Source organism: Cucurbita moschata, unplaced genomic scaffold, assembly GCF_002738365.1.
Source record: "Cucurbita moschata cultivar Rifu unplaced genomic scaffold, Cmos_1.0 Cmo_Scf00032, whole genome shotgun sequence".
NCBI lineage: Eukaryota > Viridiplantae > Streptophyta > Magnoliopsida > Cucurbitales > Cucurbitaceae > Cucurbita > Cucurbita moschata.
This window is the reverse complement of record NW_019268548.1, coordinates 1,927,046-1,941,743: the sequence shown is the minus strand read 5'-3', so window position 1 is coordinate 1,941,743 and position 14,698 is coordinate 1,927,046. Positions and strand designations below refer to the sequence as shown.

The 14,698-nt window shown below is 33.5% G+C and overlaps 2 protein-coding genes across 5 annotated transcripts in view; both read left to right on the top strand.

The window, feature by feature from the left end:
• Positions 1-4,806: 4,806 nt before the first annotated feature.
• On the top strand, positions 4,807-8,421 carry LOC111430133 (replication protein A 32 kDa subunit B-like). Of its 3 annotated transcripts, none has more exons than XM_023066302.1 (11): positions 4,807-4,821; positions 4,932-5,051; positions 5,462-5,572; positions 5,645-5,742; positions 5,845-5,886; positions 7,090-7,167; positions 7,440-7,518; positions 7,629-7,721; positions 7,795-7,874; positions 8,008-8,073; positions 8,172-8,421. In XM_023066302.1, exons 2-11 carry the CDS (start codon positions 4,950-4,952, stop codon positions 8,254-8,256), a joined length of 834 nt encoding a protein of 277 aa, XP_022922070.1. In that variant the 5' UTR covers positions 4,807-4,821; positions 4,932-4,949; the 3' UTR covers positions 8,257-8,421. The 3 variants fall into 3 exon arrangements, with proteins under 3 accessions (XP_022922070.1, XP_022922071.1, XP_022922072.1); XM_023066303.1 differs by having other exon boundaries at positions 4,815-4,831; XM_023066304.1 differs by lacking the exon at positions 4,807-4,821 and having other exon boundaries at positions 4,838-5,051; positions 7,632-7,721.
• Positions 8,422-10,947: 2,526 nt separating this feature from the next.
• The window catches only part of LOC111429850 (VIN3-like protein 2), a 5,935-nt gene continuing 2,184 nt past the window's right edge, over positions 10,948-14,698 (top strand). The window contains exons 1-4 of one of the 2 annotated variants that reach the window (XM_023065894.1): positions 10,948-11,180; positions 11,273-11,340; positions 12,443-13,115; positions 14,098-14,417. In XM_023065894.1, coding sequence (XP_022921662.1) covers positions 11,316-11,340; positions 12,443-13,115; positions 14,098-14,417 — 1,018 coding nt within the window. In that variant the 5' untranslated portion in view covers positions 10,948-11,180; positions 11,273-11,315. Of the gene's footprint in view, positions 11,181-11,257; positions 11,341-12,442; positions 13,116-14,097; positions 14,418-14,698 lie in introns of both variants that reach the window. The other variant, XM_023065895.1, reaches the window with a different exon arrangement.

Genomic DNA, 14,698 nt, shown 5'->3' with positions numbered 1-14,698 from the left:
TTTTTTTTTTTTTTTTTTTTTTTTTTTTTCCTATAATAATTAAATCATATAATTTTAAATTCACAACAATTTTTATTTATAGAATATCAATGGATATTCAAGGAAAATCATGAGTATCACAAAAACTTATGAAAATAATGTGATTTATTTATTTGTGAACGAACGGCTATTTAAAGCAAAAATATCCATGATTAAAACTCAAATAAATGCATTAATGCAATAATAGGTATAAACATTAATGGAAATTATGAAAAAATTTGGCCCAGAAATATATAATTAATAATTCAATTTAACCGAGTAATGTGTGTCAATAAATGTACATAAATGTAATTAGTTCATTAATTAATAGAAATGTCATAGATATAAAATTAGATAAGAACAAACATATAATTTATATAATACTAAGAAAAAGTTGGGGCAATAGTGAAAGATAAAAAATTTAATTTGAATTTTTATTTTATATATATTCATTGAACATAGTCCAGTGGATGTATTACTAAGTCAAGCTTATCAAATCATTCAAAATTTCCTAAATAATCAAATTCATACCATTATTTAATTCGCTGAATCTGAAATCAGAAAAATAAAATAAAGTTGGCCAAATATATTTTATTAGTCGGTAAATATGCAATTTCTTAGCTTAGTTTTCAAAATGGTAAAAATAATATATTATTTTTACTTGTGGTAGAGAGCGGCTAGCGTCAAAGCGCGAGACGGGAGGATTTGGGCTGCGACTTGGCGGGGAGTTGGTGGGGGAAAGTGGGTTGGTAAGAGGCAACGCAAGGAGAAATTGGTCAATTCACAGCTTTTCAAAAAAGAGGGGAAAAAAGTGGTCAATTTGAAATGGTCTGAAAACCCATTCTTCAACCACAAACCCATATCATTTCTTTATTTTGTAACTTCTACCTACTCCTCCCCCTCTCGGTTAGCTAACCTAATACCTTATGGCCACGAGCTAGCGACCGTTATACACCATGTATATCTGTGTTTATTGTAGTGCAAACTATGACACGTCAAGTTTTAGTTAGATTTAAATTTTTAATTTTATCTCTAACGTATCTGAATCGTCTGATCTAAAATATAAATGTTTGGTTAGTTGAGTGAAAAATATATAAAATTGGAATTTTTATTTATTTTTTTAATGTTTTTTTAGATGTGATTATGGGTGAGGCACGTGTAGGGCGGTTGACGTCCACAAATATGTAAAGAAACGTTGCATGCCTTAAAGCCAGATTCCAAACCAATCCCATCTACTTTCATTAAATTTGGGGGAAATTTCTTCCAAATAATGAATGTTAACTGTTTTCTACAACATTTATAAATAACTAAATTTAGTTTATTTATTTATTTATTTATTATTATATATATTTTTTTAAAGTTGGATTCCGATCACGATCACGTCAAGTTTATTTCAGACCACAGAGAGAAAGTAATGTCATAAGATCGTAGGTGCTGATGTGTCAATCGTTTATTATTATATTTATTGACTCTAATTGTTTAAAGGGCTCTTCGGCCACATCAATCACGAACATAAACCACTCGGGTTAAGCCCATTGGTCGTTAAATTTCACAGGGCCCAATATACAAGAGGCTCATATAATATATACTTTTTTTTAATATATGTAGTTGTTTAATTGGGTGACATAAATAGAAATATATAATTAGCATTATTTAAGGGAATTATTACTATATCTCTTTTCAACTACCTTTTTCCTTTTATTATTATTATAGTTTAATCTCCGGTTGGTGCAGCCGCCTCTAATATATCTAACCGAACATAATATATAGTAAACATTAGGTAACTTTAATATACAAAGCATAAATAAAAATATTTTGTAAGCTCAAGCCTGTTGACGAGTAAATAATTAAATAAAATAAAATGTGGAAAATGTCACACCCAATGACAGAGAAACCGACAAGGTTGTGATGTATTTTAAGGTAATTTAATCTTTGGGGTATTTTATTAATTATTTTATAATGAAAGTGGAATAAGATTTCAAGTGGAAGGCTACAATAGAAGAATCCAAATAACGATGGTCATTACAATTATTTTAGAGTTAACTAAGTTCAGAGATTATGAAACATGGAATTTTTAAAATGAAATGAAATCCAAAATATAAGAAAAAAAAAGATATTTTCTTTAATTTAATGTAACAAAAATATGTATGAAAATTTAAATATTTGATTTATAAAAGAGATTACCTTATAATCTTAATTAATTTATATAGTTAAACAAGTAGTAATAAGAAATCGAACATGACGAAAGATTCGATTAGATATTTTAACCTAAAGTTTAAGTAGGAATTAATCAACTCCCTAATCCCAAATATCACCGTCACATCACAAAGCCCATATATATAATAATCCCTTTATATATATATATATATATATATATATATATATATATATATATATATATATATATAGATGCACATGAATGTAAATTTCGTATTAGGGAATTATGAAGGAGGAGACAAACGGCGGATTTGTTCTGCCATTGGATAGTTTTCCGACGAGAAACTCATCTATGGGTCGTTCCTCTCGTTCGTACTACTACAGAAGGACTTCTGAAGGGGTTCCGTTTCAGTGGGAGATGCTACCGGGGACCCCCAAGAATACTCCGCCGCTCGTGGAGCCGGTTCCAGTGCGCATCCGCCCGCCGCCGGTTGTGGTCAGCCTTAGCCTCTTGAAGCCGGCCACGGTTCAGAATAAACAGCCGCAGTTTCTGTTATTTCGGCCGTGGAGGAAGCAGTCCAAGTCCAACAACAATTCTCGTCCGTTGGATGACCATCGTTCGAAATTTGGATCTCCATGCAAAGCAAAATCTCCTACGCCGGCGGCGGAATCTCCCGGGCACTGGCGGTTTGGATGCAGTCCATGGAGGATCAACCCTATTAAAATAGGTACTGGAAGGCGAGTTTAATTTCGTGTATTATCGATATCTTTTTTTTGGTAGATTTTGTAAATAAATAAATAAATAAATATTTTCCTTATGAAACTTGTAAGGTGGATAATGTTAAATAAATTAATGGGAAGCTTATTATTATATTTCCTTATATAACTTCAATTAAGGCGTACCATTTATGGAGACCATGAAATGGGGAAGATAGTTAAGAAAATTAGAGGGTCATGAACTTATGTCTTTTTTAATTTTCGGATATAAATTTATGAGATAGAAAAATAAAGAAAACAAATTATTACAAATAATAATAATAATAAAAAGAAATAATAAATTGTAAAATTCAAATTAGGAGGGCATATGAAAGGGAGATATTTCAGGGGATTCAAAAAGTGAAATACAAATTTCCTTAACGATCTTAACAGATATCCAAATGAGTTTAATTCACTTCCCATTTAAACCCCAAACTCCCTCATTTATTTAGCCTCTTATTTTGGGTTCGAAATTCACACAAAGCCATGGGAAACGAACACCGTCTTCATCTCTCTGAAAACCCCTTTTCATTACTCCAAGCAAATGAATTATTCGTCCACAAAATCCTCTCGCGAAACTCCTCAGTCGGCCGCTCTGCCCGTCTCCCTGCCTGTCGCCTGCCCGGTCAAATCCCCTTCATTTGGGAAGCACAGCCCGGCCTGCCCAAGGACAAACCCTCTGAAAATCTCCAGCCACCGCCGTCGCCAAACTCCGTCCAAGGCGCCTCGAAAACTCCTCACCAAGTCCCCGAGCAGCAGGAGGCAGCTAAGATTTGGTTTTGGATGAAGCCGAGGAAGAAACTGAGGAATGTGGTTAAGAAAAACGGTGCGTTTGGATCCTCCTCCTCATCGAGACGACATGTCAATCAAGAGAGTGAGTTTTATAGAAAATCAAACGACGAGTCGTCATCGTCTTTGAGTTGTATTTCTCATTCTCTGTCTTCCAGTTCTTCGTCGTCCAATGGCTATGCCCGACGTCGGTCTAAACTCAGTAGCCTGGCCAAAGGGTTCTTACGGTGGGCCTTCTGATTGAGTTTTTTTTTTTTTTTTTTTTTTTTTCTTTTTTTGGTAATTTTCTCGTTATCAATTTCCATTTCGCACGCTTCAAAATAATGTAATTTGTGTATGCTTAATTTATATTTTTTGTTTCAATTGGCCAAAGCGTTTGCAATTTTTCGTATTTTTGTATATATTCTTTCGATTAATAATACTTAATATTAATGGCCTTTAATTATTAAATTAAAATTCGTTAATTTATTTTTACCGTAAATGTTTCTAATTCGATTCGAAATAATAAAATTTGGGTCGGTGAAACATAATTCTGTCCCCCTCTCGTGATTATTTATTTATTTGGTTTATCTCTTCCCACTTTGATTTGAAGAAAATCCTTAATTGAGAGGAAATTAGCCTTTAAAGGAGCTCCGAAATTATTATCGACATTATATGCCTTTAAAAAATCATTACCTTTTTACTATTTTTAAAAAGGTTCTTTTTTATTTTAATCTTGATATATAAAAGGTTAATTTTATAAAGGAAAATTGTAAATAATAAATTTTAATAATAGAAGTTTCGGAGCGTGACCATCCAACGAAATTATTAGGAAGCACCTTCTTATGAGTTATATCATTAACCCTAATTAATTTAAATTTAATTATGACCATAATTCATGAGATTTGCATTAAAAGCTTAATTGATTAATACTTATCAGCCGTAGATATTGTTTCCCCCTTTGTAAATATTACATTATATATTATGTGAAAATTTCGATATTGAACGGTGTAGTTTATTAAAAATAGGCATAAGGGTAATAAAGTAAAAGTGCTTTGTAATTTTATATCTGATAATTAAATAAAAGAAGGGTCTAAAAATGGCGGGAGGGACGCTGAACTGGTATTTCTAGGTTTTACGGAAACATAATTTCATTTCGAAGACTGCTCTTCAATCTGTTTGCGATCAGTCACTTGATGCTCTTATAGGCTTTGAGTATTCTTCACTTGTAGAGTTACAGTGGAAGAACGATGTACGGGAGCCAATTTGATGGCAACGCTGCCTTCTCTGGTGGTGGATTTATGCCATCTCAGACCACCATGGCCCCTGATCATTCATTATCTCCGGCGAAGGTACGTTCTTTATCCATATGTAATATTAACTCTCTTTCGAATGCCTTTTATTCCCGTGTGGATTACTAGTCTCCGCTGTTTGGATTTATCACATGCGTTTTAACGTATTTTCCAACTGAAATCGACTGCAGTTTGAAATGATTCGTACTCTGAGCGCTAATTAGTTGAGTTCATAATTTATTTTTTGATTTGACGTTTGGTTCGTACAATTGAAATAAAGTTGGTATATGTGTTTTTGCCCCTATGTTTTCGGCGGATGGTAGATTCTTCTCCTCACAATTATTGGGAAAGTTAAGTTGAATTTGTTTGCTTCGTCTATTGGAATCGGATTCACATGTTTTTATCTTTTGTATCTCCTTCAATTTTATGATCGCCGAAACGAATTCTTATATTTTGTGTCTTATTTGCAGAATCGAGATGTCCAAGCATTGCTTCCGTTAACAGTGAAGCAGATAAACGACGCGTTTCTGTCTAGTGATGATAAATCAAATTTTGTTGTTGATGGTGTTGATGTTAATAATGTTAGTTATTGGACTTGTATGTTCTGTTTATTTTTATTTATAGAGTTGCTTGTTGAGCTGCATTATGTTCAGGTTAAGCTTGTAGGGATGGTGCGCAATAGAGCAGGAAGAATTACTGATGTGACTTTTGCACTGGATGATGGCACTGGACAGATTGACTGTAGCAAATGGTTTGTTTTCCCCCACCAGCACATACTCCCACACCTATACAAGATGGAAAAGAAGTTAGATGCTTATCTCGTTGATATTGATTTTGTTTTTTGTGCCTATAGGGTCAATGAAGCTGCAGATTCAAATGAAGTTGAGGGAATATTGTAATGTTCTTTCTATCCTGTCTTAATAGCATTTAAAATATTCCCTCGAAACTGTAATACTTCTTGTGCGGTTATCATTTAAAATTTTCATGATTGGTTTTTCAGCCTTGCCTAGAATCTCGTCAGTTCGGATGGAACTTTGGAACTCAACATGTTGTAGACATGGAGTTTGATGGGAGTTCTTGGTTCTTAAGTTTTTTATATGGCTGTACTTTTTCAAGGAATTCTCTAATTAATTGTTATTAAAATGAGATCTATCGAGTCCTAAGGAAAATTTGCAAAATGACTGTTTTGAATTAAGCAATTTGGACCCTCCACACACAAATATCAGGAGGATTCAAGTAAGCTTAATTAAATCTGGTTAAACATGATTTAATCTAGTGAAACTGCACTACACCTCACTTTGTGGCCTGGATAGATCTTTATGAGTATTGCCTGTGGGGTTAGGACTAAACCAGCAGTCTTATTTGTATGCATGTGCAGTTCCTTGTTCTGTCTTATAGTACGGGGGTTTTATATATTGTTTTCAATCCATGGGATGATTAAGTTTGAACAGTCTAATCTTCCTTTTCCTGCAAAATGTAGACTGCTTTTTCCAGCTAAATGAACTATATAACTGTAGCCGATGCTACTATAGGGCATACAAATGCTTCATATTTATCTCAATCCTATTGAGCTAACAAGTATTGATGGAAAATGAATCGTGCTTGGAACCAAAAAGGTGGCTGATTGGTTTTTGTAGGGGGGGGAGGAAGGAAGACATGGAGTTGTGGATTTCTGCGGCCTGTTGTCGCTTAGGAGGAGAGATCCCAGCTCTCTCGAATAGATGGATACTTGTTATTGTCTTTCTAGTTTCTACTCTGATTTTTTGCGTTTGTTTGCTGAATCCCACTTCGTTGCAAGTTTTTCAATATAAAAGTGTGGTTCTTCATATTTTCTAGTTTATGTGCTGTTAGTTGAGGTTTGCATGAGGTTACTATAGTTAAAAACCTAAGAGATCTCCATGAAGTTACAATTGTCAATCATTTAAATGTTTCTTGTGGCTCTTCTGGATTATTTTTCCTGTTTAACCTGAAATTAAATCTTGAGTGTTAAGGATCGTTTGGGGGACGACTCTGCTTATTTGGACTAAGTGATGCATCAAGCCATCTCTGAAATTTATCTCCTTTTGTCTCATGTCATTTAAAATTTCTCGTGCTTCAGGGATGGCATGTACGTCCGGGTCCATGGCCACTTAAAAAGCTTCCAGGGTAAAAGAACGTTAAATGTCTTTTCTATCAGGTACTGTATAGTTTCCCCTCGGTTCTTTTTAGGGATTTCTTGGCTTGGTTATTTCTGAGGGATTTGTGTTGTGAGTCATAAACTGCGTTAACGCACTTTTTGAACTACACTGAATATTAGTATATTTATACTTTTAGCAATTGAATTGAGATGAGGCATTTCATGAGCACTGTTTTTCCACCAAATTAAATTATTGCGGTGCTTGTTCTCTGTAACTTATGTACATGATTTTTGCTGCGTGGGGATTTTGATATAAGATATTTGGCTTCCAGGCCTGTGACGGACTATAATGAGATCACAAGTCACTTCATCGAATCCATATATGTTCATTTTTACAACACCAGATTACGGGTATCAATCAAGCCGTTTCAAATTTTCAGTTGATGTCTTGATTAGCTCAAAAGTAATATCTCGTCTTACATGCTTCTCCATTTGGGTTATTGTTTATGTTGTGCTGATAGAAGCAACAAAGTAGTAGCATGACTCCTCAGCCACAGATGGCAAATTTATCTAATACGCCTGTGAGAGGATATCAAACTCCCATTTCAAATCAAGTAAGATCCTGGTTCAGTTCACATAATATGGGCTGCGGTTTGTTTATTCATCCTTCTAATTATCTTTTTTCAGTACACTGGTCAAGCAGGTGGAGATGGTTGGAAGAACCTTGAGCAAATGGTCTTAGATTTCTTGCAACTTCCTTCATGCGAGTGAGTGCCTTTTAACAATGATTCAAAGTCTTGAATGCTCCTTCACTATTTTTTTTTCCCCGTTCATTGATTTCTTAGATTTAATTTATTTAGAATGTATATATATATATATATTTATATTTCTTGTGTTCAGTACTGAGAGGGGCGCACACCGTGATGTGATTGCTCAACATCTCAATGTTCCACTAGAGAAGCTCATGTATTACTCTCTATCTCTCACCTCTACTTGACAGAAGAGCACTGATCTTGCAAGTAGGGTTATAACTTGATATACCATTTGGCTTTATTGTTTTGCAGGCCGGCGATGAAAAATCTAGAAGAGGAAGGCTTAATCTACTCAACAACTGATGATTACCACTTCAAATCAACCGCCAACGGATGACGTCTCTATCATGGCGTTACTAATGAATTAAAGGCAAGTTTTATTTCCTGCCGTAAGAAACATTATTATCTCGAGTTTCATTAACTTTTTATACTTATTTTGACCGTGACAAATATTGTTCTCTCAAGTTCCCATTTATCTTCCCTTTCTCTCTCTGCAATTTAACCTCAACTTCACATGATTAACACTGAGAAAAGGCAACCAGAAACACAAATTCAAACACTCCCCGCCGAACTCTCTGCCAATCCCCTTTTTTCTGTTCACTCTTCAGGGTGTAAATGTGTCGGGTCTGGTTATATTTTATGCAAATCCAACCTAGCTCGACTCGTGGATTTTTCCCAAGAGTAAACTGACCCGACTCAATTCGGGTCGGACCAGTTTCGTGTAAAGTTTGGCTTAAATTTTAATGCCCAGAGTTCTACAAATTAAGTTAGGGTTCTGCTTAATTAGCACAGGTACATGAGCAAATTAAAAGTTCGAGGGGGGTCTGGAAAGAGGGTCGAAATGATAAATAATTGAATTTCGTATAATATATGCTTATTTTTCTTGTGTGAAAATATTTTTGGAAGAATTCCAAGCAATTTAGGCGAGTATTATATATATTTTTAACTTGCTTCTCTCCCCCACACATTTTCTCTTACCAACCTTTCCTTATACAAGATATTTCTCATTGATAAATATTCTTTTTTGAAATGCTTCTCATTTCCAATTTCTCTACCTAACTTATTATTATTATTATTAAGTTATGTATCCTAATTTCTCGTGAATATATATTTTCTTTTTTGTATATTTTCTCTTGCGATAAGCATTAAGACTACGAATACAAATCTGTTTTGATATGACAGGAATGGAATATGATAATAGAAGAACGGAATAAAGTAGTATAAAAAGTATATATTTTTTTGGTTATTTTATTTTTAAATATTTCCCATAATGAAAGAAACAAATATATCACATGGAATAAGTAAAGGTTTTTTAGTCTTCTGTTGGTTGCAGCTTTGGACCACGTTGGATATAATAATTCCCCACTAACATATTATTTGTTTTTTCTTTGGACTTCAACAATAATTGAATTTCGAACCATAAATAAATAAATAAAAATATAAAGTTTATGAATTTTTAATTTTGTATGTAATAGGTATTTTGATTATAGAAAGTGACATTCGAAATCTTTAAAACTATTTATGTCTAACAGGTTAAATTTTTTTTTAATAATTTTGTGTTTAATAGGTCATTAACATATTTAATATATTTTTTAAATGTACATATCTTCTCAAATTTTTAGAATTCCAGTAAATATAATTTTATATTTAATAGGTAAATTAATTTTTTACAAAATTAAAAGTTTAAAAACATATGTTTAAAAAATCACAAGTAAAATGATAATTAACTTAATAATTTTTTTAATTGATGGACTTACAACATCACATGCCGCGCCGCCGTGCACCGTCCGACTTCTATATTACTTATTTAGGCTTAAAACTCAAGTAATTAATAATGTTAATGAAACCGAGGGGACAAGTTTCAGCCATTCCCACACTTCAGATCTAAAATTTACACTCATTTAAAAGTATTTAAAATGCTTTCTACAGTTGATTTAATTTTTTTAAAAATGTATATATTTGTCTGAAAGGCTAAAATATGATTATGGCATCATAAGCTCTATCCAAACGTAATCCTTAAATTTTAAAAATTTATCTTTTTCAGTTAATTCATTTATTTTTAAAATAAGTTAAATACAAAGATGATTAGACCTATTTTTTTCTCCTAGAAAAGGACAAGGATTAAGATTCATTATTAACTTAGAATTTGTCCTTACCTTATTTATACTATTATATGTAAAACTAACTTTTACACATAGGTCGTTAGTCGATATACGCGAATAATAGTATTTAAAATAATGTGACGTTAACGTTTCAATTTTAATAAAAATGTCATATCAAGTTTTATTAATTACTTTAATGGAATCTTTTTTTAATAAAAATGAAAATTTAAAAAAAAAATGTTATTATATGTAGTGAGTAGTTGTGGCCCAATATTCTTTCGTATGTATGTGAAGGAATATTGGGTGAGATGGAAAATAATGAAAGGAGAATTAAAAGTGTTTGATTTGGAATAAAATAAAATAAAATAAAGTGAGCAAAAAATGTATTTATTTATGTAAAATTATTACATGGCATAACATCAATAAACCTACCAACTGAAATAACTATAATGGTTGGTCCAATAAGAGTGGCACTGTCACAGGCCAATTATAGGCAGTTAGGCATGGCATGGGGAGCACTATCATTCACCAAACCCCATTTTATTTTATAAAAAAAATAATTAATGAATTAAATCCTCACTATTCACTCGTGACACTATTTTATTTTAAGCAATAATTAAGATATCTACTCTTATTAGGTCGAAATCACTATAAAACTATAAAATTATTTTATTTGACTTGGATTATTTTTGTTATTTTTAAAACATAATTAATCAATTAATTTATTGATAATAAAGAAAAAGATAATGGAGTCTTTAAAAATAATAAAAATTTGATAGGCTGTTTTGTTGAAGAAATTTGAAATTTTAATTTAATTTTATAATTTTTGAAATGGCGTGCTTATCGGATAAAGTATATAAAGCATAAAATATAATTATTAAAATAAGAAGAAGAAAAAAAAGGAAAAAAAGGAAAAAGAATCATGCAGCCGCATTTGTAATGGAGAGAGAGCGGCTATACTATTCTTCATTCATTTGATTTGATCGAATCAGAGTCTCTTCCCCAACGCTTCGACGCGACAGGTGGGCGAAATTCTTTGCTTTTCCCTCTTTCTCTCTCAAAATCTCTCAACTTCGTATCCTATCCTCCACCAATCTCTGCAAATTTCCTCCCAATCCATGGATTCCTTCATCCACCTTCAATTTCCCGCTGTTTCTTGGTACTCTTTTCCTTTCTCTCCTTCATCATTCATTTCTCTTATTTTTCTCCGCTTCCCCGGTTTTATCATCCTTCCAGATTTCATGCTTGCAGGTCCCTATTTGTTTGCTTTTGGTGGTAATGTCGTGGATTCGTTATGGCTTCCGATTCTTCATCTGAGGGTAATCCGCCTAATTCATTTCGTTTTTGGGTCTTTCATTTCCTTCTCCCTCTCCACATCGGGGTTTCTTTATCTATTTATCTTTCTACTAGTATTGAACTTGGATTCTTAATTTTACCTTTTACTTCTGCTGGTATCGTCATCTAATTTTTGTTGTTCTTCTTGATGGGCTTCCTTCCATGCCCCACCTGTAAATTGTGGTAGTGAGGTTTTAGTGGTTTTGGTTGAATTGGTTCCATCTACTTGTTTTACAGCATTGATGTGGAACTTCTGAGATCACATTTAATAATGACGCTGGTCTTCAGAAATTTGTGCCCGACCATTTTTTCTTTTCTTGAATTTATGGATTATAATTTAGTGTGCGTCGATAGCTGATGGGCGTTGCCTGGATGATCTCTTTGACAATCCTGCTCGAGTTCTCCAGTTCTGCTCATTCTTCACCTACTCGTGTCGTTGACAGTTGCGTGGATTGCATCCACGTCCAATTATTTGAGTACTCTTGCTTCTTGGAAGATTAATTTGGCGAGCAGTCAATAATTGCATGAGAACTGTTCATTTTGTTTGATTGCACTGTTGATTTTCAATCACAGGAGGTCTTAGAAAGGATCCAAACTTCAACGCTAAGGCTATATGGTAGTTCAAACGGGTTGTGTTTTGGACTCAACCTGACTCAATTCAACCATATAGTACTTAGGTTGGGTAGACTTCAGGTTGTTGTGAGTCATTTGTTCTTTTTATTTTTTTTTTATTATTATTTTTTTGCTGAAAAAATTGTAGTATTTTAAGGAATCATGTATATGTTTTCTCACAAGTCGAACGTGATATTTTATTTTATGGAAAATATTGATCCAAGGATTTGAAACAATTTTTGTCTGGAAGACGTTAGAATTGAAAAACCCTCCAAAGTTATTGAGTGGAAACTTAAATTTGAATCGGTATTGTTCACCCAAAATTAGTTTTACTAATCCATGATTGTTCATCTTATCCGAAGTCAAACCCAATCTGATTCAACCCAAACAGGACGCCACCTGGTACCTTTTTGACGTTTGATTTTATGTTTTTGTTTTAACTCTGATGTGCATCCTCGTGTATGTTGGTATTAGGAACTGCTCACGATCCATCAAGGTACAGTAAGATGAGTATGGAGGAGAAAAGGAATTTGGTCTATGAAATATCGGATCAGCCAAATGCTTCTGATCTGCTTCAGTCCTGGAGTCGTCATGAGATTTTAGAGATCCTGTGTGCAGAGATGGGGAAAGAGAGGAAATATACTGGATTAACAAAACTGAAAATAATTGAGAACCTTCTGAAAATTGTTAGTGAAAAGAAATCAGGGTCATCTGAGGATGTAACAGATCTTGACAGTCAGTCTTCTCCCTGTGTTTATCCAAAGATTACCAAAAGGCAAAGAAAAATTGATCAGCCAGCACGCCTACCTGTTCCTGCAAACCATATTCCAATCAGTAACACTAGGAGTGACTCAAATATTGCAGTATACTGCAGAAATTCGGCATGCAAAGCTACCTTAAATCAAGAGGATAGATTTTGCAAGAGGTGTTCATGCTGCATTTGTTATCAGTATGATGATAATAAGGATCCTAGTCTATGGTTAAGTTGCAGCTCTGACCCACCATTTCAAGACACTTCATGTGGTATGTCATGCCATCTTGAATGTGCATTGAAGCATGAAAAATCTGGGATTTCTAGAGGACTGCGGGCTGGAATGGAAGGGACCTTTTGTTGTTTATCGTGTGGAAAAGTCAATGACTTGCTTGGGTAACTACCCTGATCTTTATATCTGGTTTTAAACTATTATTTTATATAAACGTTCATTGAATTTGAAAGTATTTTCAAAAGTAGGCCTCTTATTTGAAACATCCTTTTTCTTTTAAAACATCGATTGATCTTTAGTCAGTGAATCGAGTAATGTAATTTACATGTTAACTGCCTTAGTTATTGCGTTGAAAGTGCAAAGCTATTGTTTTTTATTCATTCTAAAGCCGATACTGAAACTGCCATCGTACGAATCTTTTGAAATATCTATGCTGCTGTTATGATCAATCTAAAATTTAATATTTTTCCTCTTAATTTGTAGCAAAATTATTTGAAAGAGAACGGATTTGTAATTATGTAGGAAATTTATCAGAAAAGGTTTTATTTTCTTGAAAAAATTATTTTGATTGCTTCCCAATTAAAATACTTGAGGCAAGTGATTAGGTCTTTATGGATTGAATCAAATAGGACAGCGAACCTTCTGGGATTGTAAAGTTTGTTTGTTTGTTTTTATTTTTATTTATTTTTTAAAATTTGGACATGAGGCCTTAAATTTGCAATGTCTATGGGTCTGGATAGTGTTGTTCAAGTTCTAGACAAACTTCAGAGATCGAAGATGTTATGGTGTCCTTCTGCATCACTGTTGCAAAGGTGACACCGGTGCGGGGAGAAAGCAGCAGATGATGACATATTTCTTATCTGTCAAAATAAGAATATCAATGCAGAGCTAGGAGGATTAGGCATTCAATCTTTCGGGATGGTGAATTGGAGTTATATAAACCTAAACTTCCCGATCTTTCAAAATTTATTCCTGAAAAGTTTTGGAATTCTATTAAATGTTGTAGTTCACGAAGTTCACGAACTCTGTTCAAAGTCTTGCTACATCTCTGGATATTTCAATATCATCTTTTGCCGTACTGCATTTATCTCCCTTGAACATTTAGACTTTACTTTATCATGAATGACACAAAGATTGAACTCTTAGGTGTTGGAGAAAACAATTGATGAAGGCAAAGGAAACCAGAAGGGTGGATATACTGTGTTACCGCCTCTCTTTAAGCAAAAAGCTTTTGGTTGAAGTTGAAAAGTATCAAGACGTTCATCAGATTGTGGATGAGGCTGTGAAGAAACTTGAAGCTGAAGTGGGTCCTTTGACTGGTGTACCGGTTGGTACGGGCAGGGGCATTGTTAACAGACTTTCTTCAGGACCAGAGGTTCAGAAACTCTGCTCGTTAGCCATTGATACACTGGACTCCTTGCTCTCCACGAATATCTTGCACCAATTGCCCAGTTCCATAATACAAGGTAATTTGTTTTATGCAAGGCTCCTAACTATTTTTACTCATCTCAATTTTCTTTACTATGATTCTGGAATAGTCTCTTTATGGTCACCACCTTGTGTACCTGTGCAGCTGCACTGAAAGTAATTTTATCTTGTAAGATGATTTTCGAATTGATTTCTAATATATTTTACTTTCAGGTGCAACAGAACTAAAAAAACATGTATTAGAAACGATCTTTGTGTTTTATTTGTAGTGTTCATTAAAAATTATTATTATTTAAAAAAAAAAAAAAAAAAAAAAAAA

Coding starts and splice junctions, on each gene's coding strand:
- LOC111430133 (XM_023066302.1), top strand. CDS start 4,950: ATGTACGGGAGCCAATTTGATGGCAACGCTGCCTTCTCTGGTGGTGGA. Junction 5,743..5,844: donor CAGATTGACTGTAGCAAATG/GTTTGTTTTCCC, acceptor TTGTGCCTATAG/GGTCAATGAAGCTGCAGATT. Junction 8,074..8,171: donor GTTCCACTAGAGAAGCTCAT/GTATTACTCTCT, acceptor ATTGTTTTGCAG/GCCGGCGATGAAAAATCTAG.